Source organism: Oryzias melastigma, linkage group LG1 (genome assembly GCF_002922805.2).
Source record: "Oryzias melastigma strain HK-1 linkage group LG1, ASM292280v2, whole genome shotgun sequence".
Taxonomy (NCBI): domain Eukaryota; kingdom Metazoa; phylum Chordata; class Actinopteri; order Beloniformes; family Adrianichthyidae; genus Oryzias; species Oryzias melastigma.
This window is the reverse complement of record NC_050512.1, coordinates 1,411,666-1,434,856: the sequence shown is the minus strand read 5'-3', so window position 1 is coordinate 1,434,856 and position 23,191 is coordinate 1,411,666. Positions and strand designations below refer to the sequence as shown.

The window sequence follows — 23,191 nt, the reverse complement described above, 5'->3', positions numbered from 1 at the left end:
AGTCAGTCTAGAATGCATGTTTTTACAGGGAAATGGAGCCGAAAGCTTCTCACAGAAAGGCATCATTTCCCTTTTGACTTGTGAATTTCCAAACTGATGAATGGTTTTCCCGCCCCTCTTCAGGACCCAGCTTTGTTAAAGGGGAAAGTGACTCTGCATCATGCAAAAGCTGGAGCTGTTTTAGCAAGACAGGGAGACCAGGTACACTCTGTTGAACCCCATTTCCAACGTCTCTATTCTGTTCAGGTGTAAAAATCTTTCTCTGCTTCTCTCTTCCATTCCTCACTCCTGAAGGATGTGAGTCTGCACTTTGTCTTGTCTGGTTGTCTGCACGTCTACCAGCGGATGATCGACAAACAGGAGGCAGTCTGCTTGTTTGTGATTCACCCAGGAGAGATGGTAGGCCAGCTTGCTGTGCTCACTGGAGAGCCCCTTATCTTTACCATTAAGGCTGTCCGAGACTGTACTTTCCTGAAGATCTCAAAGTCAGATTTCTATGAGTGAGTGTTTCTTCTTTACTGTGGGCAAGTATTTTTACATAGAAGACTCTAGTAGCTATGCTTCTATTCTATATCTTGTGTGATGTCATGAACAAACGTTAAAGTACCATCAATAATTTATAACTAAAGGACTGCTTTCATCCTAAAAAGTTTGATTCTATTGACTTCTATTGTCTCACACTAATGGTTCTCAAACTGTAGTGGTGGTAAGGGGTGCAAAGGAATTCATTATTTTGTTTGATTTAATGATTTTTTTATAACTACAAATGTCTCACTGAGGCAAAAAGAAAACTATAGACTCTTGAAGTTACATTTCCACAAATTAAAAAAAGATTAATAACTCTCTCTGTGTGCTGTGTGTCGGATCTTGCCAGAGCAATCCGGAGCTTTGCTCTGCACGCCTCAGCCCCATCTCACACATGCCTGCCTCTCAGTGTAGACTTAAAGCACGTGCCAAAGTCAAGGCCCGGGGGCCAGATCCGGCCCTCCGGGTAATTCTATTTTATTGTTATTAATGACCCGATGTTATATTGCTCTCATTTCTAACATGTATAATTTAGACAAAATATATTTTTATGGAGAGTCAATATTAAAGTTATTTAAGGTTTAAGTTGATTTATTCTGGAATAATATTCCTGCCTGTTTTATTCATAATTATGTTAAAAAGTTACAGTTTTAAAGTTTTAGAAATTGTCATACTGCTAGCGTTTTGAACTATTTTGGAATTGACTAAGATTATTTTCAGCTTTTTTGGAGTTTAGCTAATATTTCAGCTACATGCTAGCTGTTTTGGCTAATCTAGGCTTTTTTTAATTTAGTTTTTAGTCTAATTTTCCATTTAGCTAATGATTTAGCTGGCTATCAATTTCAGTGTTTTCAGCAGTCAAATTCAGCTTACTGCATTAACATTAGTATTATTGTCGGTAATACTATATATCTAGTTCATTATTATGTTAAAAAGTTACAGTTCTAAAGTTTTAAAATGTAGTTTTAGAGTGTTCAATAAATGTTTATGCTGTTCGGCCCGTCACATAAGGAGTGTTTTGTGTGTTTTAAGGATTTTGATCCCTTGTGTGATTGAGTTTGACACTCCTGATTTAAAGATTAACCAAATCCTAAATCATCTTTTTTCGTCTTTTGATCTCTATAAATAAAGTGTTGTCTGTTTGTCATTGTCTAATAGTCCCTACAAGTTTATTTGAGGAATTGCAGTTGAATTTCATGATTGGTCAAACTATTTAATTCCCACGTCATTTCAAAAGTCTGACATCATGATCTTCAGCTCCAGTAATGATGAGAGTCCCGTTCCCCAGTCCCACCCCTCTGACCGGATTTTAACATTTCAGTTGTGGGCAGAGTCAGCCTCCAACTTCCCTGTTTGGTTACCCTTAAAGTGTTCTAGAGAGGACTGGAGCATTTTAATAGTTTTAGGTAGTTCTGCCCCTTCACACAAAACTAATCAAGCCATTTGGATGGAACCAGAAACAGTAATTTAACCTCTTATGACCCAAGCTCTTGTTTCATTTGCCGTTTTATTTTGTAGTCACATGGCTCTATTTCAATTTGGCATTGACCAACAAACCACACTTTTAAACCCCTTTTTTGAGGTTAACAGTCAAAAAAAGTTGGTTTAGGGTTTGGTTACCCTTTAAGCAGAGTTAACTACTGTTCTAATGTAACTCACAATGGGATTTCTTAAGAGGTTAAGTCAAAATAAAACCCAATAGTTGCTGGTTTGCATATCCATACAGTGAAGAGTTATAACTGATCTATCTAGACCTCGGGTGTCAAACTCAGTCGGACAGGGGGCCAAAATTCAAAACACACCTTAGGTCGCAGGCCGAACAGGATAAACATGGATTGAATACACCAAAACTAAATTTTAAAAACTTTAAAAACGTAACTTTTTAACATTAATATAAAAATAAAAAATCAGGAATATTATTCCAGAATAAATCAACTTAAACCTTAAATAACTTTCAATATTTTAATCTTTGTAAAAGTAAATTTTGTCAAAATTATTTAAGTTAGAAATAAGCGCAAGATAACATCGAGTCATTAATAACAATAAAATAAAATGATCCCCAATGCGGATCCGGATCCGGCCCCCCTTTCCCTTACGAAGGGGGTTCACAGAGCAGTTTGTTTTTCTAAAAGGGGGGGCTTTATCAGAGGAGTTTGAGAACCACCCAGTCACCTCGATACACTTCCCTCTTCAACTTCATTTGGCCATTAGTTACTGCATTTCAGGCTTGTAACATTTCCTTAGAGGTTTGATAGCTCGGCTTCTTTCATAAAACCTTTAAAGGGCCTCCTGGCAGTGACAATACCAAGGGAATGAAAGCCTTCACATTATTTGACAGAGAAAACATCTGGGTGACAGACCATCTATACTGACCTATATGCTGTGAACGTCTCCTGATGGGATGAAGAAGCATCATCTGTCTCTGTCCCTGCAACTGTCTTCATGCCAGCGGCCATTTCTTCAATGCCATTAAATGATATAACTCAATATTGGAAGTACAAAAGTCCATTCCAGTCCAAAGCATGATCAGTATTTTCTTTAATCCAGTCCCTGAGATAATTAACATGATAATTAACACTTGAATTTTAATTGGTTGTAAGTTTTTGTGGAAATCTTAGATGAAATCATTTGAGGGATTCCCTCAGACCAGTACCCCAGACCGGACTAAAATTCCTCCCAAATCTTTCCTGGTCTGTTCTTTTGAAGCACAATCAAAGATGATGTTTTTCCATCTTTAAAAAAACAGAATTGTTGTCTGGTTTTAAACCCACAATCACTGTTTTTTCATGTGTTGCTTGTCTGAAATGCAAGAACTAATATAAATTCAGAAGAATATAAGTTGATAAGACAAAGTGTATTCCTGTAGAAAAACTAATCTCCATGTTTGTCAGAAGTGTGTTTGATTAACTTACCATTAACGACACTTGTGTCTTCATATGAATCGTGTTTGATGTTTGTTTTCTTACAGTATCAGATCTTTTTCTGATTGCTCTTGTCAACAACTCTCAATGACATCACTGCTTTTCTCTGCGGCTGTGCTGTCTGCTGCCCCCTACAGGATCATGAGAGAACAGCCTAGTGTGGTTCTGAGTGTGGCCCACACCGTGGCCATCCGCATGTCAGCCTTTGTCCGGCAGATGGACTTTGCCATTGACTGGATGGCTGTTGAAGCTGGCAGAGCTCTTTACAGGTACTTCCAACTTCTTTATAGACTTCAACTTACAATGCATACCTTTGAGATCTTTACATTTTTCAGGATTAACCACCTTTGAATTATGGGTATGTTTCCATTTTTTCTTGTTCCTCCTTTGTAGACAAGATGATCAGTCAGACTGTACCTATATTGTTCTGAATGGACGTTTACGATCAGTCATCCGAAAAGCAAATGGCAAGAAAGAGCTGGTTGGTGAATATGGAAGAGGAGACCTTATCGGTGTGGTGAGACTATTTTCGTTTCATTTAAGGTTTAATGCAAATTTAAAAAAAAAAACATAATTATTACTGTTTTTATTCTTTAGTAAGTTGGTGGAAATCTCAGTTTGGTAAAGTGGTCCTGAATTGTAAATCACATCAACAAATTACTACATCCATAAAATGCAGAACAAATAGTAATAAAAAACTTTTCCTTTTATTTATTTATTTTTAACTCAGGAGTGTCGAACTCAATCACACAAGTGGTCAAAATCCAAAACATACCTTAGGTTGGGGGCTGAAAAGGATAAACATTTATTGAACACTCTACGACTACATTTTTAAAAGCATAACTTTTTAACATAATTATGAATAACAAAAGGGAATATAAACCATAAATATGTATATAAACCCACACATGTAAAGCTTTTCATTCAGCCACGCATGCTGTGCTCAGGTGAGTGTTTATGCAAAGACCCCCACTGCAGCAATAGCCAGGGCCCCCCTAGGGGAGAGCAGATGGAGGGTATCCACCCTCTGTACATCACGTCAGCCACCAGAGCGGGGCCAGCAGGACCGCCACAGGAACCCCAGCGCCAGACAGCAGGACAAACGTGACCTTTTACGAAATAGAACAAAGTTCCAAAAACCAAAACGTAAGAAATATTTAGGAGAACAAAGTCATTTAAAATGAGATTAAAAGGAGATAATATGCAGAAAAATAACTTCATAAAACTTGTCGTTAATGCCACTGGACCTAGTGTCGGTGAATAGAATTAAATGAGGGTTTGTGTAGACAACTGTTTATGTAAAAATCTATGTTTTTGTTTATGTGTCCTTAATATTTATGTAAAAGATCATTTTTTTGTTTGATAAATTTTGATTTTAATTTTGTTGATTTAGCAATTGGGGCAGATAATAGAAGTTTTCTTCCTTCTGTTTCTTTTCATTTATGAACTGTTTTATTTTTGTTTGTTGCTGTGCCAAATGACTTTCTGTTGTAAAGGGAAACAAACGTCATCATTCACTATTGATGTCCCATAATTCCTACCTTTTCCACTTTTTATCATATTTCCTTGTTTTTATATTTCATTTTTATTTCTTGGAATTAGTTTTATTCACAGAAACTTGTATTTTTTTATTGGAGTTGTGTTTTGATTTCTTGAATTTCATTTGTATTTTTATAATGTGATGTTTCTTTTTTTTGTTTCGATCTTTTAACTGTTGTGGTGATCTTTAAAATGTTTTTGAGTTTAGTGATTTGTTGCTGTGATGTGCGCTTTAGGGCCACCGTAGTTTTGATTATCTGGCTAATTCACACGTTCAGAACGCCTTTCTTCTGTCCTGCTTGATGTGTTAGGTGGAGGCGCTGACCCGGCAGCCCAGAGCCACCACGGTCCACGCCGTGAGGGACACAGAGCTGGTCAAACTGCCGGAGGGAACCCTGAACAACATCAAAAGACGATACCCTCAGGTCATTGTCAATTTTACTACAACATTCCCTTCAGTTGTGTGTTCTACAAAAACAACACTCACATTTGTGTTTGTCTTCAGGTGGTGACCAGGTTGATTCACTTGCTTGGCCAAAAGATTCTGGGGAACCTGCAGCAGGGTCGTGGGCCGTTCTCAGGTTCTACTGGTTTCAGATTTGTTGTTGTGTCTTTAGATTTTTACAGTTTTGACCCTATATGCTTCTAACTTGTAGGTTCAGCTCTTAGCATGCCCAGCATGGCGTCAAGTGCAGATGTCACCAACCCTGCAAGCAACCTGTCCACTGTGGCTGTGCTGCCCGTGTGTGACGACGTTCCCATCAATGCCTTTAACCTGGAGCTCAGCCATGCCCTCCGTGCTATAGGTAACTTCCTCCTTCATTCTTCCACACAACATAAAACAAAGTGTTTATTCTAGGGTTGTTAACGTGGAATTAATGAAAAAAAAGTTAATATTTATTAACGCAACAAAATTAGACTCGGTGAAGCAACAGTCTTTCACCTCTCATCAGACAATTCCAGCTTCCACAGCGTGCATATTTTCTGATTGTGCACACTTCTTCAGGCTCTGTTCCACTAGTACCATGGTCACTCCCAAAAGAAATAAATATTCAGACGATTTTTAGTACTTTGTTCGCATCACTTTTCCGAACTTCGTATTTAATACAAAGTGTGGCGTGTTGTCATGGTAACACAACAACAGGTCACTGAGCCGGCACTGCGGCAGCAAAGGAAAGCGATATAAATAGAGATCATCACGATAGGTTAAATGAACCGTCAGTTCAGAGAGAAACCTTCAAACCTTCAAAACATTTTTTTCCTTTTTTTTATCTTTCAAATTTACAATGTTTATTTTTCAAATTTTCATTTTCTTTTTTAGTTACAATGTCTATTTTTCAAGTTTTCAATATATTTTTTCGTTCAGTTTAAGCTGATCCTGATTTGACCCCATAGTTCCACACCAATCTATAACTCAGAGGTGAATTTTTGATTAACTCCTGCCGCTCTGCAGAATTATGTCCTAGAAAATGTGTTATTTTGATTTTGGCTAAAAACTGCTTAATCGTAATTAAAAGACCATCAATAATGATTTGAAATCATATCAAAAGATGACTGCTGCAGGATTTTAAGGACTCTGCTTTTTAGATTTTGTGATTTTTCTTTTGAGGCTTCTTGTATTTGTTTCTTGATGCTCTTCTTGGTTTCCCTCTGGTGGCTGCAGGGCCAACTCTGCTTCTAACCAGTGACATCATCAAAGAGCGCTTGGGTGCTTCTACCTTGGACAGGTCAGTTCAATCACTAATTAAAGAATAACTTCAACCTTTTAACCCAGGGGTGTCAAACTCAATCACACAAAGGGCCAAAACACACCTCAGGTCGCGGTCCGAACAGGATAAACATTTATGAACACTCTAAAACCACATTTTTAAAAGTTTAAAACTGTAACTTTTTAACATAATTATGAACTAGATATATAGTATTACCTGCCATAATGCTAGTGTGAATGCTGTAAGATGAATTTGGCCACTGTAGATGCTATTGCTGACAGCTGAAAATGATGAAATTGAAAGCTAATGTTAAAAACTGAAATCACTGAATTTAAAAGCTGAAAACTCTGCTATCCAGCTAAAATAATAGCTAAATGCCCCAAAAAACTTATGTCAGTCAAAACAGCTAGCATGTAGCCGAAATATTAGCTAAACTCCAAAACAACCTAAAAAATCCTATTAAATGTCAAAATATTCTAAATAGCTATCAAAATGTCAATTTCAAAGCTTTGAAAATATAATTTTTACCACAAATATGAATAATAAAAAGGCAGGAATATTATTCCAGAATAAATCAACTTAAACCTTAAATAACTTTCAATATTTTACTCTACATAAAAATATATATATATATATATATATATTTTAAATTATGCAAGTTAGAAATAAGTTCTAGATAACATCGGGCCATTAATAACAATAGAATAAAATGATGTGGAGGGTCAGATAGAATTACACCCCGGGCCTTGACTTTGACACGTGCTCTAATAGCACTCCTGCTTAAACTTTAACACCTGTGACGCTCAAACACAAAAGCTTTAACCTACTGAAACTTTTCAACCGTTAACACGATAATTCCAGTAGGTTGTGATTGTGTTTCTCCTTCACAATCTACTAGAATACATTGATTATGTTGGTGCTGAAAAAGATGTCACACCCATGAATGTTGCAATGAAGAATCATGTTTCTTCACTTCTCCATCTATTTCTCCACACTTTCAGTATTCACGAGTACCGTCTCTCTGGCTGGCTGGCTCAGCAGGAGGACATCAATCGGATCGTCCTGTACCAGACTGACAACACCATGACCCCATGGACTCAGCGCTGCATCCGGCAGGCTGACTGCATTCTTATTGTGGGGTTGGGGGACCAGGAACCTTCTCTGGGAGAAGTATGTATGAGCAGACTGGGGGTTTAGAAAGAAAGAGCAGCTGAGTTTTAGTTTGTTGTTGTTTTTTTTTTTTTTTGGTCTAGCTGGAGCAGATGCTTGAAAACACAGCAGTGCGGGCTCTGAAACAGCTGATACTTCTGCACAGAGAAGACGGTCCTGGCCCGTCCAGGACGGTGGAGTGGCTAAATATGCGCAGCTGGTGCTCCGGGCACCTACACCTTAAATGTCCTCGTCGGGTCTTTTCCAGACGGAGTCCCAACAAACTGGTAGAGAGGATTCTCTGATCACTGCCCCTTCGGTTGTGGTGTTTATGGATGACGCCTGTGTGTTTCTCATGTTTGGGCAGAGGGAGGTATACGAGAAGGTTTTTGAGAAAACTGCAGATAGACACAGCGATTTCTCTCGGCTGGCCCGAGTCCTGACCGGAAACAGCATCGCTCTAGTGCTGGGTGGGGGTGGAGCCAGGTAAGCACGGTTATTCGGGGAGAGCAGGGGTCCCCAAACTTTTTCTTGTGAGGGCCACATAACTGTTTTCTTCTCGGATGGTCTTCTCTAAACAGTCAAAAAAGCTGAATATTTTAAGAGCTGAATGAGCTAAAGAGTTTTGGACGTCCAAAAAACATACAAAGGAATAAGAATAATACAGAGATAAGAAAAAGTAGTCTCTCCTCTCCCGTCATAGTTCAGACTGCAGAAGGTTGGAATAAAAAGTTCCATTCTGTGTGGGTCTTGGGTCTTTCCAATAGTGTGGAGGGCTGGGCCAAATGTGACATATTTGGCACATTTGGTTGTAGTTTGTGGACCCCTGGGGTAGAACGTGCTCCGCTGACCAGCTTTTAAGCTAGCATCGTTTGTTTCTAAACATAACGTGGGCTTCCTCCTCAGAGGCTGCTCACATGTAGGTGTGATAAAAGCCATGGAGGAAGCGGGGATTCCTATCGACATCGTGGGCGGGACGTCGATCGGCTCTTTCATTGGTGCTCTGTATGCTGAAGAGAGGAGTGCTGTTCGAACCAAACAAAGAGCCAGAGAGTGGTCAAAGGTGCAGCAGATTTCTCTCTATTTTCTTTTTTGAGTCACATACGTGTTTCCAAACTAAAAGATGTGCCCTTAAATGCTGCACTTTGGAAAGCTTGCAGCTATTTAGATTTGTGTGTGTGTGTCCTTTGCCTGATATTTACTTCTATTTAACATCTACATGCTCCCACTGGCCCAGGTTATAAAGAACAACAACATTAGTTACCATAGCTATGCAGATGACACACAGATATATATTAGACTGACACCAGGAGACCGAGGCCCTGTACAGGCTCTTGGTAAATGCATTGAGGACATTAATGACTGGATGTGTCACAACTTACTTCAATTAAACAAAAACAAAACTGAGGTTATTGTCTTTGGGGCTAAAGAAAAAAGGTTAGACGTCACTACAGAGCTTCAATCTATTCAACTAAAAACTACCAACCAGGCCAGAAACTTGGGTGTAGTGATAGACACAGACCTAAATTTTGATAAACACATTAAGGCAGTCACTAAATCAGCATATTATCATCTCAAAAATATCTCAAGGATTAAAGATCTGATGTCTAAGCAGGACCTGGAGAAACTAGTGCATGCTTTCATCTTTAGTCGACTTGATTACTGTAACAGTGTTTTTACAGGACTACCAAAAAAATCCATCAGGAAACTGCAGCTTATTCAGAACTCTGCTGCTCGGGTTCTCACAAGGACCAAGAAAGTAGACCACATCAGTCCAGTTCTGAGGTCTTTACACTGGTTACCTGTCTGTCAGAGGATAGACTTTAAAGTTCTGTTACTGGTTTATAAAGCTTTGAATGGTTTAGCACCAAAATACATGACTGACCTCCTGACCCAGTATGTACCAGCCAGACCTCTCCGGTTATCTGGATCTGGTCTTTTATCAGTTCCTAGAGTCAGAACTAAACATGGAGAAGCTGCATTCAGCGTCTATGCTCCACAGATCTGGAATAGACTTCCAGAAAACATTAGATCTGCTGAAACACTCTAATGTGAAATTTGACTAGTATATATTCAAAAGTTTAAATCCACATTGTTTATCTATGTTTGTTACTTTCTTTAAAGTATATTTTAATGATCACTTTTAAGAATTTCATGATCAAAATAAAAAAAAATAATTGAATGATCATTTCCTTAGAATGTTTATTGTAATGTTTATGTAAAGCACTTTGAAATGTCTTTGTACATGAAATGTTCTATACAAATACACTCTTTGCCTTGCCTTGTGGAACAGGCTATGAAGTCGGTCTTTAAAACAGTCCTGGACCTTACCTACCCGATTACATCCATGTTTTCTGGCTCGGCCTTTAACACCAGCATCTATAAAGTGTTCCAGGACAAGCAGATAGAGGTGAGAGCATACGTTCTGTAGTTAGACCTTTCATTTTGAAGTTTGTGGCATTAAAACATCTTGTGTTTCCAGGACCTGTGGCTTCCATACTTTAACATAACCACAGACATTACAGCCTCATCCATGCGCGTTCACCAGGATGGTGAGTGGCAGCTGAGCTCAACCCCTTTATAGCCTTCCCGGCTTATTACTTCATGTATTGCCAAAAGGAGGTTTCGAACTGTAAAGACTGTAAGACAGTCTAAAACATCTAAAACTTTAGTCTCAACTGTTGATGGATACGGGCTGACTAAGGATAAAAAAATGTCAAACATGAAGGTGACCAGCTTGAAATATAAAAGTCACAGAGTCAAAGAGTCATAGTCAAAGAGAGAAAGTGCCAATCTAAATTGCTTCCCTACCCCTATGGCTCCTCCCTTTTGCTCCATTTGAAGCCGAAAGTTGTTAGTAAAGTAGGAGCCATGGCGACTTAGAGCTGACCATCCCTCTGCCTGTAGGGTGATCGGCATCGGACTCGCGGCGTGGAGAAGAAACGCATTCCTTCACGTGGGAGTGCTCTGAAGCACAGACGTTTAGACTTAAATCTTAATATAGTTTTTGTTTTCTGTCGTGACTTTTTAAAGTTAATGAACCAAGGTTGGCATGTATTTTCCTAGCGTTGGCAGCTAATCTCAAACGTAGATGACCGGCAACTTTTAATGTCTTCATCAAGCGGAAGTAATGTCCAGGTTAGAAGACACTGGCTATGTCTGAATTCCCCCTTCTCCCTTTATAGTGCTCTCACCATTTTCTAATGTGTTCCAAATCTACTCATTTCAAAATCAAGTGCATTAGAAATTTCCCATAAGTCTTTGTGAAAAACTAGTGTGCATCAATGCTCACTAGATTAGTCAATAAGGACCACAATGCATTGTGGTCAAGCACTTTTGAACAAAAAAAAAAACAAAAAACTTGTTTAAATGTAATTTTTTAACAAACCATCCAGATTTTCACCATAAGAACATAGTGGAGTCATAAATAAACGCCATAAAATGTTCATATTGATTCAATTTTGATTTTGTGAAATTGATAACGTCATATCTGGCATTTAGAAAGCAAAAGAAAAGTTGTATCGGGTCTGAATTGCCTTTAAAATCCAGGACACTAAATATACTATATTTACTATACTATATAGTTTTTATTAGTAGTTAGGGATTAGGGAGGGAATTCAGACACAAACAATATTTTTCCATAACTCTCCATTTGAAGGGCTAACCATAGGGGCAGGAAAGGGTTAGAAATTAGGAAATTAGAGTGTAGTTTGTTTGGACAATCTACAGGCACTTGCGTATCACACGCACACTCCATGCATTAGCATTTGTGTGGGGTCAGTAAGGAGCCAGTACTCGTGTGGCGTAAGGACACCATACGATGGCGTCACCCGTTTGTCATAAATGCGTGTAACTTTGATTATCTTAACAAATAGTTCACGATACACTTGCCACACGTTCATATTTAATGTCGCCGCAAGTCGCACCTGCGCTCCTGTTGAGATGCAGCTGCCCCTCTATACAACCCTCTACTGACCTGGACAACCCAAAAACCCGCAGACCCCATCCAGGTCATACGGGCGATAAAGGCTTTAATTACACTGCTTGAATTGTAGAGAACTAATCCATTAAACTCCTAATGTGCAAAGAGCTAATAAATAGAAACTACAGTGTACTGCTGCATGTGCTTTTGCTTTTGGACAAAGTTTCATTTAGCATCTTAAAAGGATCATTTATTAGACCCCTAAACAAGAAAACAAAGCATGTAAATGTAACTCGAAAAGTTACATTAGCTTTGATAATGTTAGCGTGAATCTTTTTGCTGAAAGCAGTCGCTGAAGATGCTGAAGCTTTTTGCTAATAACGGTGGCACAATTTACTTTAACTGCTGAAAGGTTTTGCTGAAAATGCTAAATCTATTGGCAAAATGTTAAATTTGCTAAAAGACTGGAAATTTCTATGTACTATGAAAGAGCGCGGAAGTTGACCTCAATTTCTGAAAAAATTATAGTAAAATTCCTTAAATCCCCCAAAACACATGCCAATTTTGCAAAAATATTTACTGTGTTGCTTAAATACGAGCTAAACTCCAGATTAGCTCAAAAAACCTCAGTAGATGCCAAAAAAATTGGCTCATTGCTCAAATTCTAGCTCAACTCCAAAACTGCCTAAAAATCCTCAGAAAACAAAATAAGTCAAAACGTTAGCCTGCTGCTAAAATATTAGCTAAACTCTAAATTAGCCTAAAAAACCCAGTAGATTTCAGATTGGCCAAAAAAATCGGATTAATCCAGCCCAAATTCTTACTTGGTCTCACTTGACCAAGTATCAAGTGTGATGTGGAAAAAGGTTTTCAGACAAAAAAATATGCTTACTTTATTACAAGAAAAGTTTATAAAAAGTAATAAAACACTCCACAAGAGGCATTAATATTGAAGACATTTGTTGATTGTAGTTCAGTATCCTCTCAGATCTATTATTAATGTTAGAATTGCCTCGTGGTTCAGGATTGTGGACACGAGTGTGCAACTCCCAGTCAGAGGACCACTTTTTTATTTTTACAGCTTCTAACTGGTTTGATGCAACTGGCAGTGAGTAATGCAAAAACTAGCAGAAAAGTGTCCTCAAGACCTGGAGATCCTCACTTCTGATCTACAAATACAGAAGGGGATTTAGGAACCTTGGATTGTGTGAAAATATGTTCTGTTTCATTTGCAGTGCTTAACATAACAAGTTCCAGCTGCTGTCTGACAGCTCCAATGCCCTCCTCCAGGAACTCTACAAATCCAGTGGCTCTGTGGTCTTTGCCTCGATTCTTTAGAACTGATAGTATTTAATGTGAGGTCAGTGTGAGTGCTGATACTAGAGCTGGATTTGAAGAGTTCTTGCGGGGAATCTGTGAATCTTTCACATGTTTGCATGCTGGCATGTCTATGAACTAACTGGTAGAGCAGAGCCTTTTACTCACCTGTAGTCGTGCTTTCTATCAGTCCTTTGTCTGTCCAGATCTCTTTCTGCCTTCGCTAAAATACATTGATCATCTTTCACTCCTTTCTCACTGTTTTGTCTCCATGCCATTTGTATTTGTCCTTTTTGAGTCCCACTCCTGTAGACAGAGACTTGGGTTTCATTGTTTACAAATGAGCTGTAAAATCCTGAGTCATTCCATGTTCATGTCAGCATGTAGGATCCAGAACACTCTTTCCTTCTTTATTTTTTATCTTTTACAACCTTTCTATTTAACTTTTTGAAACACTGCGTCTTCATTTCTTTTAGTGCATTCTGTAGTTTTCCTTTCAGTAATGATTCTTTTCAGTCTATGTAAACTCTGAAAGTCTCTTTTTCTTCAGTGATTTAATGAAATTGATTAGTTATCTCTGCACTCACTACTCACTCATGCTCCTGTGTTCACCAGAGTTTGTTGGAGACTATAAATGTATTAGTAGGTTTTACATCATGTTGCATTATACTTTCTGAAATTACTTCCAAATGAATAGAACAGAATACTTAATTGTCATCATACCAGTAGCACGACAAAATCAAAGGCAGTCATCCTGCCGAGGTGCTTTAGCAATCAAAAGAGTAAAAGACACTAATAAAGCCAAAATAAAAGCAATGGAGGAGCAGTTTACGTACAGAATGTGTTCAAATGTCCAGTCATTTGGAACGCTTCATTTAAGAGCCTGATGGTCCATGGTTATTTACTGCTTTTGAGCCTGATGGTCCAGACTAGGGCTGGGTATCGATTATAATTTCAAGAAACAATTTGATTCAATTCACAAGAGCCTGAATGGATTCAATTTCCCCCCGATTCTTTCGATTATTCAATTCAATTTTGAGTTTACATATTTATACTCATTTGTTTAGAAATACATGAATAATCTACTGTATGTTGTGAATATATTCATATTAATCTGATCCAGTTCACATCCTGTAAATGTATCAGTGAAATAATGAGATTGTTAATATCATCCAGAGTTACATGGATTCTCTAAAGGAGAAGTTCTAACTAAAATGTTCAGATCATTAACATTAGAAACATTGTTCTGCTTCTCCTGGAGGACGTTTCAGTTTGGACACTAGGTGGTGATAGCGCTATAGCATTACACCTTATTGAAGAAGAAAGTGTGAGAAAAAAAACTGTTTTAGATCACAAATGGTTTCTTTAAAAATATTTCCTTAAAAGTCATGAAATTCATGTCTGTGAGTTTATTTAGATGTTTATTTAGTCAGCAATGTTTTTTTTGGTCGAACGAGCGTTAGCATTAGCAGTCCTATGGGAAATTCTATTATACTTTAGCATCAAGCTAATAGACTTTAGCTTTATGTGCTAAATTGATTTATACTGTTATGAATTGATAATTGATCTGATAAGCTTAAATCCATTCAAATCGATTAATCGATGTAATGAACCCAGACCTAGTCCAGACCTGGTCTCTATATTTGATGGTCGCAGTGAGAGCACTCAGTCATCCAAAGGTTCTTTTGTTTTTTCGTCTTTCTTATTTTGACTCACACAGTTTAGTGTTTTCTTTCTGCTCACTTCTCCTTAACTTCATTTCTGATCCAGACATTTGAGATTGCTGCCAACAAAACGTTGTTGTGCCTCAATGTACACTGATAATGAAGCTTCTCATTCTAACTGCACTAATTCTGTAATTCAATGATCTTAACCAGACGCTTCTTCATAATAATTCATGGATAAATGTATTGAGGACTTGTCCAAAAATAGTCAAATGTTGTGAAATTTTCATTTACCAGGTACTAAGACTCGTTCAAAGGCGTCCACATCCACTGTAGTTAGTTCTGCTTAAAATACATGTTAAACAAGAGCTTGGGTTTTGGAGCCTAGAAGAACATCATCCATAGAGAAGCGAATCAACATTTTATCACTGTTTTTGTTCCACAAGGGACCCTTGAGTTCCTCACGGCGCTGGAGGTTTTTTTTCTGTTTCCTGCATTTCTCTTCCTGTCCTTTCTTTCTTTTGTTCCATCTCTGACGTGGACTCAGGCTCATATGTGATGTGTTCCGACTTCTCCATTTCCATTTCCCGACAGGTTGTGTCTGGCACTATGTTAGAGCCAGCGCCTCCTACACCCCCTATTTACCTCCCCTGTGTGACCCCAAGGATGGCCACTTGCTTGTGGATGGTTGCTATGTTAACAATGTCCCAGGTCAGATTTTAAACATCCGCTCACAAAAACCTCCTTCTTCCATCCCTAAGTTGACAATCAATCAAAATGATCTACCCCCCTCGTCTTTGTCTCAAACTCCCACACATAACTAACCCAACTTTGAGCAGGTGGACATTGGGAGCCCATGGTTTGGAAGGAAAGACTTAATACAACATATGTCCTAAGAATGAATAATTAGTCCCCTTTTTGGGCTTCTCGTGTCTCATTAAAGTGCCCCATTCCCTTTTATTAGTCAATTCCACCTCCGTTTACTTAGAGGTTCCCCCAAATCCAGAGTGACTGTACCTTGTTCATAGGATGTCGGGCTTTGCATGTCTCACCATGTGTTGGTCACAGACAGATGCATGGTCATCTAGTGTTTATGCTGAAATGATTATTTTACCACAGATTTCTTAAAATGTTCTCATGCTTCATTGCTCTTTTGCTTCAGTGATCACCCAGCCAGCAAGACCAAGTGGACCCCATATGGTTTAAAAGTGGGCAGAAAATGTGGCCCCGAATGGGTTTGCTCACAGTTTCTGTGATGGCCTCACCTGTGTTTGCCCACATTGACTTAAGTGGACACTCAGTGGATAGGCTAGCTCACTAGCTCAATCCGGCAGAGCTTTTTAGCTCAATACAGCGAAGCATGCTAACTTGCTGCGGAGGAGTTCACTAGCTCAAAACAGAGGAGCTTGCTATCTGATAAAGCCGAGCTTGCTAGCATGCTACAGAGGAGCTTGCTAGCATGCTACAGAGGAGCTTGCTAGCATGCTACAGAGAAGCTTGCTAGCATGCTACAGAGGAGCTTGCTAGCATGCTACAGAAGAGGTCGCTAACATGCTACAGAGAAACTCACTAGCATGCTACAGAAGAGCTCACTAGCATGCTACACTGTCCACAGGCAGCTGGCTAGCGTAGCAGGATAATCCACTGATTCTTTGTGGGAAAACACAGGTGAAGTCGCCATATAAACTGTAGACAAACCCAATCAGGGTCCACATTTTGTGCCCACTGTTAAACCGTACGGGGCCCACTTGGCCTTACTGGTTGGGTAATTTGTTGGTACCCTCTTAGGTTCTTTAAAAGAAACTCGTTTTTGGAACCATTTAGAGTTTGACTTAGGGATAGGTGACAAGTAAAAACGAGCAGTAGTTTGTTGAGGTGCTGCAGGTCTTAGTGTTTCTACAAACTCTACATCATGCGTGTTCGGCTGCTGTGATCTGTGTTTTATAGAACTTACTTGCCTGAAGGACAGCACTGCAACTCTGCATGTCCTACTTCTGTTTCATTTCAATCATCTCTGAAATAATCATGTTCAGTCTATCTACCAGCACCTGTCCTCTCCCCTCTTACCTGCATGCAAGGTGTGTGGGATCATGTATCCTCCCGTATATAGATCCTGATTTGAGGAAATGTGTTCTGGATCCTGCTGTTGCACATGTTAGCTCCCTGCACAGACAGAAGACATCTGTAGGATGATCACACCGCATCATTCATACATACTCCATACACATTGGCACCCCCTGCTTTTCCTAGTGGTGCTACTTATCCTTCCAACCCATGCAGCATCTGGCCTGCTCTGCCCCCTGCTGGCTAACTGCTGCACTGCAGGACTGGGTAGGCTATTTGCTTTTCTGCAATGTTCACTCTGAAAGATCTCCAAGCATTGTTATATCAACATCTTCCTGTAGTCTATAAAAAAAGGCCAATTGTGCTTAATTGATAATTCTGTAAATCGTAAGAACGATGCTTTTGTTGATGACATAGTTTGGAGATTGGAACCACTTGTCTCTTTGAATGATGATTGTCATTAACTTTCTGCAGGCTCTCTGTGTGAGCTAGTGAGGTTTATATGACAGCACGGCAGTCCAGCCTCTGCAGGGATCAGCTGCCTTCTAGCACTGGTCTCCTGCGTTTGGATTGCTTTCTGTGTGGACACTCATAGGAAACTTTTAGCCAACATTGAGATGTTATCCCCCCCTCCGTCCCACTCCCTTCTTCCCTGGTGTGCCAGGCTCTCTGTGGCGCTATGTGCGGGCGAGCATGACCCTCTCAGGGTACCTGCCGCCTCTCTGCGACCCCAAAGATGGCAACTTGCTAATGGACGGTGGCTACATCAACAACCTGCCAGGCAAGTACAGGTGTCCGCTCCTGCCACCGCACCCCAGCATACGCCCCAAAATCACCATCAGTGTCTGTCCCCCCTGTTTCCAGAGGAGAAGGAGGTGGAGTGTCGGGCAACTAGTTAACTGTGGGGTTGATCGGTTACTTGTGCTTATGTATACAGTAAAGGTCAAAAAATTAGTTCCCTTTGTTTAAAAGAAAAAAAAAATCACACCAATAAAGATTTGAATTGGAATAACCATCATCACATTTTGAAGGTTTTGTTTAGATTTCACATTTAGTTTTTTTTGTCACTTTGACGTCATCAGTTTAGCCTCTGTGACAGTTTCTCACTATGTAGAGGTTCATCTCGTAACCCCTCCGCTCTTCTCGGCTTGTCTACATTAAAAGTGGGGTCATCTGGACCCCACAAGAGAGTGCACTGAACCTTTTTTATCACTGATTTTTGAGTTTCACTAATGTCCATGACAGACATAAAATCCTGTCCACCTTTGTCATGGAAGGAATCGCACATCAATATGTGGTTGGAGTCATCTGGACCCTAAAGAGAGCGGAAGGGAACTCAGTCCCAGTTATTTCAAATTTTGGGTTCTGTGTGTGGAGATTGATTCGAGCTCATTCAACAGATATTCATCCAAATGTGATCTGGGTTGTAAACTCGTCTGTTTTAAAGACCCTCTCCAATCTTCTTTGGATATGTTTACAAAGCATTCCCAGTGAACTTTTAGTTATTTTATATTTCATACAAAAATTAACAAAAATTCATAATTTTATTTCTATATTAAAATTTAGGTAACAGAATGTCACAGTATGACTGATTAAAAATATATATATATATTGCATTCTATTATGGGCACAGTTCTATTTAGTCTCCAAGCGCTGAGGTAGCGCCCCCCCTTTGAATTGCAGCCCCGGGCGGCCGCCCGTACCCAAAACCTCCACTGCCTTCACCACACATCTTTGGGCCCAGCTTCACTTGCTGGGCATTTGCTAAAATCTACATTTCCGACATAAAAATCTCACAGACACTTTTCCTGACGCTCAAATCTCGCCGCAGGACCTTAGATCACATACCATTGACTTAACAGTGAAACGCCCCGATGCGTGAATTGCATTTGATGTCAACACAGTTTCAGGCTTTTATATATTTGGGGTTGTTTTGGCAAATTTGCAGTTACTATAGCAACCCCAAACTATGCCTGGCGTGGAGCCACCCCGCCCCCTCTTTCTCTCGCTGTTGCTGAGAGCTTGTAGCATGGAGTTTGTGGCCCACCCAGTGTAATTTCTGTTACTCAAATGATCTTTTTCAAACTGCTTCTTCTGTCTGCTCCTGATTTACAAAGACTTGAATAAATAAATACTCACAAATACAACTATAATCTTAATCTTCTTCATATATGTCCTTTATTACTAGAAAAAATGCTTCAAGAAGATGATATAAATTGGAGTGGGGTTTTAAATGTTCATTTGTACATTTGGTTATTGAATGACAACAAACATCTCCATAATTATATGACTAAGTTCTATTTTTTTTACTGAAATTGGTTTATTTTGCAATCCTTTGCAGTAAAACATGGTGGCTGTAACAGATTGAACAAAAGAATGCCTCTGTTTTAGATCATTCCATCTTGATTGAACAAATTGATCATCTCAAGCCTGCTTGATGTGTCCTAAATATTTATGATGTACAAGTTCAAATCAGGATCTAAACACTACAGACATTTTTTTTTTTTAATTTTCTCCTCATTTGCAATTATTATTTTGAAAACTGATCCATGTTTCCTGGGGGCTAATCATTTGACCTTTACTGTATACAAACAGATGTCCATTGATGATAAATTCTTGAACAGAGTTTTTTCCTCTGAAACCAGAACACATTGAAGCAGATGCTGCTGCTGGTGCTCAAACATTACAGTAATGTGTCGTAGATCTGTGATGTATCTTACAGATAAAACAAATGTTGTAACATTTAAATTTGATAAAGCTGTACCATTATTCAGAGTTAAATTCGACGTATTGTTTTTATATTAAAGACAGACAGACTGATGACTGGAACGTTGTCATGTAAAATCCTGATGTATTTCTGGTTTACAGGATGAAAAAAGCCTGTTGTTTACCTACAACAACAATATAGTAGGATTAACAAAATGCTGCTGTGAAAACAGAATGAATTGATCAAACAGCCTGGTGTTATCACAAAACAACATAAAACATGATAACAATTTGATGGCCAGCTGATGCACTTTCTTTACATCAGTCAACAGGCTCTGTGGTCATTTTATGATGGTTACTGTCATTTTGTGAGCTTCACTTGTGGAGTTGGGTGACAGACATGTCTAATAACTTCACTTCAAAATTACATCTGTAAATGAAATCAAAATGGGTATTTAGGTTCCTGTTCCAAAAGAATAGAACAGAATACTTAATTGTCATCATACCAGTAGCACGACAAAATCAAAGGCAGTCTTCCTGTTTTCAAAGTCAAAGCAGACTAAAGACTATGATGTAGTCTGATGTCTAGATGTTTAACATCTTTACTATATTACCACCTAATCCAATGTTGTAATGCTGTCACTGAACTCCACATATCCTATTGTCACACTGATGGAAGTGTAATGTTATTTGTTGTTTGTGTCAGTGGAAACTTGAGTGTCTCATCCATGTTAGACTGTGAGGGAATCGTGTTTGTCTGAGGACCATTAATCCTCATCAGTTGGAAATGGGGAAGTCTCAGGCTTCTGGATTTTCTCTGCAGTTAAAAGGAGGTGTTCTGCTTTCAACATCAATGTGGTCTTCAGAAGAACACTTCCCTTGTTCTGTCTGGGATAAAATGCAGCAGCAAATATAACTGAGAACATATTTGAGGTTTGTAGGAAATGAAAAAACGACGTTATTGTTCTTGTTTTTAAAGAGGATATTAGCTTCTCTGTTAACATCCCAGAAGGTTTAGTAGATGGTCTTGATTGGTCACTTAGAGAACCCCAATCACCACAGAAAAGCTCTTTGCCCCAGAGGCAATAACCTGACCGCTGTTGGTTGGAGAGAGTATCTTTCCTCAATATGGTCTAATGTGCTCAGCATAGTGAGCTGAAAGCTCTTCTTAAAGAAACAGCCTCATCCTTTTGCTGCTGGATTTTGTCTGACTCTGTCTGCACACATGGGTGTGAAAACTGTTATTCCACGTCCAACAGCGGACATTGCTAGGAACACAGGGGCCAGAACAGTCATTGCCATCGATGTGGGTAGTCAGGATGAGACTGACCTTTGTAACTATGGCGACAGCCTGTCTGGCTGGTGGCTTCTGTGGAAACGGATCAACCCTTGGGCAGAAAAAGTAAAGGTAAGCAACACCCAAATAAAAGCATTATGTCTGAGATTAAAGGTATTGAAGTGTAAAAGGTGAAAGATTTGGAACTGTTGCTCCCACAGGTTCCAGACATGGCGGAGATCCAGTCACGGTTGGCGTACGTGTCCTGTGTGCGGCAGCTGGAGGTGGTGAAGAAGAGCGCTTACTGTGAGTACATCAGACCACCGATAGACCGCTTCAAGACGATGGACTTCGGGAAGTTTGATGAAATCTACGTGAGTAACATACTGTACATATCATTCTTTTTGTAACTGCTGCTATAGATCCCCCCCATGTTTTAACAAACCCGTGTTTCAGGATGTGGGCTACCAGCATGGCAAGTTGCTGTTCACTGGCTGGGCTCGAGGCGACATCATCGAGAACATGCTGAGGGACCACCGTTCAGCCGACTACAATGACTGCAAGAGAACCGATGTGAGGAGAACTTGTATCCTCAGAGGACTGGACAGAGTGATCGTGACGGCCAGAGAAAATGGTTTACTTCCAGCTCGACCTGAATAAACTCCATTCAGTTGTAATCTCGTTGATGATAAAAATGCTGCCATGCTGGAGCCAGACAACATCAGCAAGCAGCAATTAGTCTGATTCTGTCAGCGTCAATGTTTCTAATGTTGACCAACTGGCAACCGCTCTCACCAATCAGGAATGAGCTTGTTGGAGAGCCACACCCCTGCTACTTGAAAGCCAGCTATGCAAAATTTGTCAATCAGATGTTGAACGTTGGACATGGGGGGCCAGCGGGCTCCACCTACTTTTATTGAAGCATCTGATTGGTCAGTTGGATTCACTGCTAGGGAAGGAGGCCGGAAAGACCTGGCAGAACATACTGTGAGGGTCTGCTGGGAACATCCGACTGAGCGCTCCGTCAGAGATGTTTTTAACTCTCACATCCGAGGAACTTCAAACAGGTGCAGGAGGAGGGTGAAAATGAGTCAGAGTGGACCATGTTCTCCACCTCTGGGATCTCTGGTTCTGTTCGGAGCTGTAGTTGCAAGGTCTCTGGTGCCTGTTGCAGTGGTAATACCTGAACCTGGTGGTGGACACCAAAAATAAGAGATGGTATCAAGCTGAAGAAGGAGTCTTAGGACTCCATGGGCTGTGGCCTGGGCTGCTGTGGAGGCAAAAACTCCCGGGATGAGTTTGGTGACGCCATGGAGAAGGATCCTACTAGGCAGTAGTCCCCAACCACCGGGCCGCGGACCAGCACTGGTCTGTGGGTCACTTGGTACCGAGCCACAGAAAAAAAAAGGATAAATAAATGTGATAATATTTCCACTTCGTTCATATTCTGATCCTGAAGGAAGTTTTACTTTGAAAGACTTCTGGATTTTATTCACAACACCCATCTGGATCACGTGACCTAAAGCAGCTACTTACATGGGTAACTGGATTGCTAAGCTAGTAGCTCAACGCTAAATGCAAAAAACAAACAATAAAACATATTTTGAAAGTTTCCTCGGGGAGAAAAAAGCCTGTGAGGAAAACAAAGAATTTGATTTCAAAGAACAATAAAAATACAAAAAAAATACAAATCTAAAACTTTGCTTCATTGAATCTTCATCATCCCCATAAAAATATCTACTATTTTTAGAATTTTTTGAACAAAATTTCTTGCAGTGAAATTTTCTTTTGAAAATAAATTTTCATAAACCATGACCTCATAAATGCCAACTTTGGACCGGTCCGGGAAAAAATTGCCCAATTTGAACCGGTCCTTTTCCAATATGAACCTGTCCGTGGCCTGAAAAAGGTTTGGGGCCGCTGCCATCAGGGATCGCTACAGCCAAACAGCTCCCACTTCTTTGCACTGGTGATCTGAGATTTTACGAGTTTTTACATATGTGTTTTGTGGATTTGGAGAAGGCGTTCGACTGCGTTCCCCGTGTTGTCCTGTGGAGGGTGCTCTGGGAGTATGGGGTCCAGGGAGCCTTACTGAGGGCTGTCCGGTCTCTGTACGACCGGAGCAGGAGTTTGGTTCGCATGGCCGGCAGTAAGTCGGGCCTGGTTTCGGTGCATGTTGGACTCCAGCAGGGCTGCCCTTTATCACCGGTTCTGTTCATAGTTTTTATGGACAGAATTTCTAGGCCAGCCAGGGGCCGGAGGGGGTCTGGTTTGGGGACCACAGGATTTCCTCTCTGTTCTTTGCAGATGATGTTGTTTTGTTGGCTCCATCAAGCCGGGATCTCCAGGATGCATTGGGGCGGTTTGCAGCCGAGTGTGAAGCGGCTGGGATGAGGGTC

The 23,191-nt window shown here is 39.9% G+C and overlaps 1 protein-coding gene across 9 annotated transcripts in view; it reads left to right on the top strand.

The window, feature by feature from the left end:
- pnpla6 (patatin-like phospholipase domain containing 6) overlaps positions 1-23,191 on the top strand; it is a 51,035-nt gene that overhangs the window by 23,741 nt on the left and 4,103 nt on the right. For 4 of the 9 annotated variants that reach the window (XM_024259452.1, XM_024259451.1, XM_024259449.1 and 1 more), the window contains exons 16-34: positions 124-201; positions 295-500; positions 3,584-3,715; positions 3,840-3,963; positions 5,297-5,410; positions 5,491-5,566; positions 5,642-5,791; positions 6,649-6,712; positions 7,696-7,864; positions 7,948-8,130; positions 8,211-8,329; positions 8,750-8,906; positions 10,137-10,253; positions 10,326-10,395; positions 15,341-15,457; positions 17,475-17,591; positions 20,776-20,924; positions 21,014-21,166; positions 21,249-21,365. In XM_024259452.1, coding sequence (XP_024115220.1) covers positions 124-201; positions 295-500; positions 3,584-3,715; positions 3,840-3,963; positions 5,297-5,410; positions 5,491-5,566; positions 5,642-5,791; positions 6,649-6,712; positions 7,696-7,864; positions 7,948-8,130; positions 8,211-8,329; positions 8,750-8,906; positions 10,137-10,253; positions 10,326-10,395; positions 15,341-15,457; positions 17,475-17,591; positions 20,776-20,924; positions 21,014-21,166; positions 21,249-21,365 — 2,412 coding nt within the window. Of the gene's footprint in view, positions 1-123; positions 202-294; positions 501-3,583; positions 3,716-3,839; positions 3,964-5,296; positions 5,411-5,490; positions 5,571-5,641; positions 5,792-6,648; positions 6,713-7,695; positions 7,865-7,947; positions 8,131-8,210; positions 8,330-8,749; positions 8,907-10,136; positions 10,254-10,325; positions 10,396-15,340; positions 15,458-17,474; positions 17,592-20,775; positions 20,925-21,013; positions 21,167-21,248; positions 21,366-23,191 lie in introns of all 9 variants that reach the window. The other 5 variants (XM_024259456.1, XM_024259454.1, XM_024259453.1 and 2 more) reach the window with 4 other exon arrangements.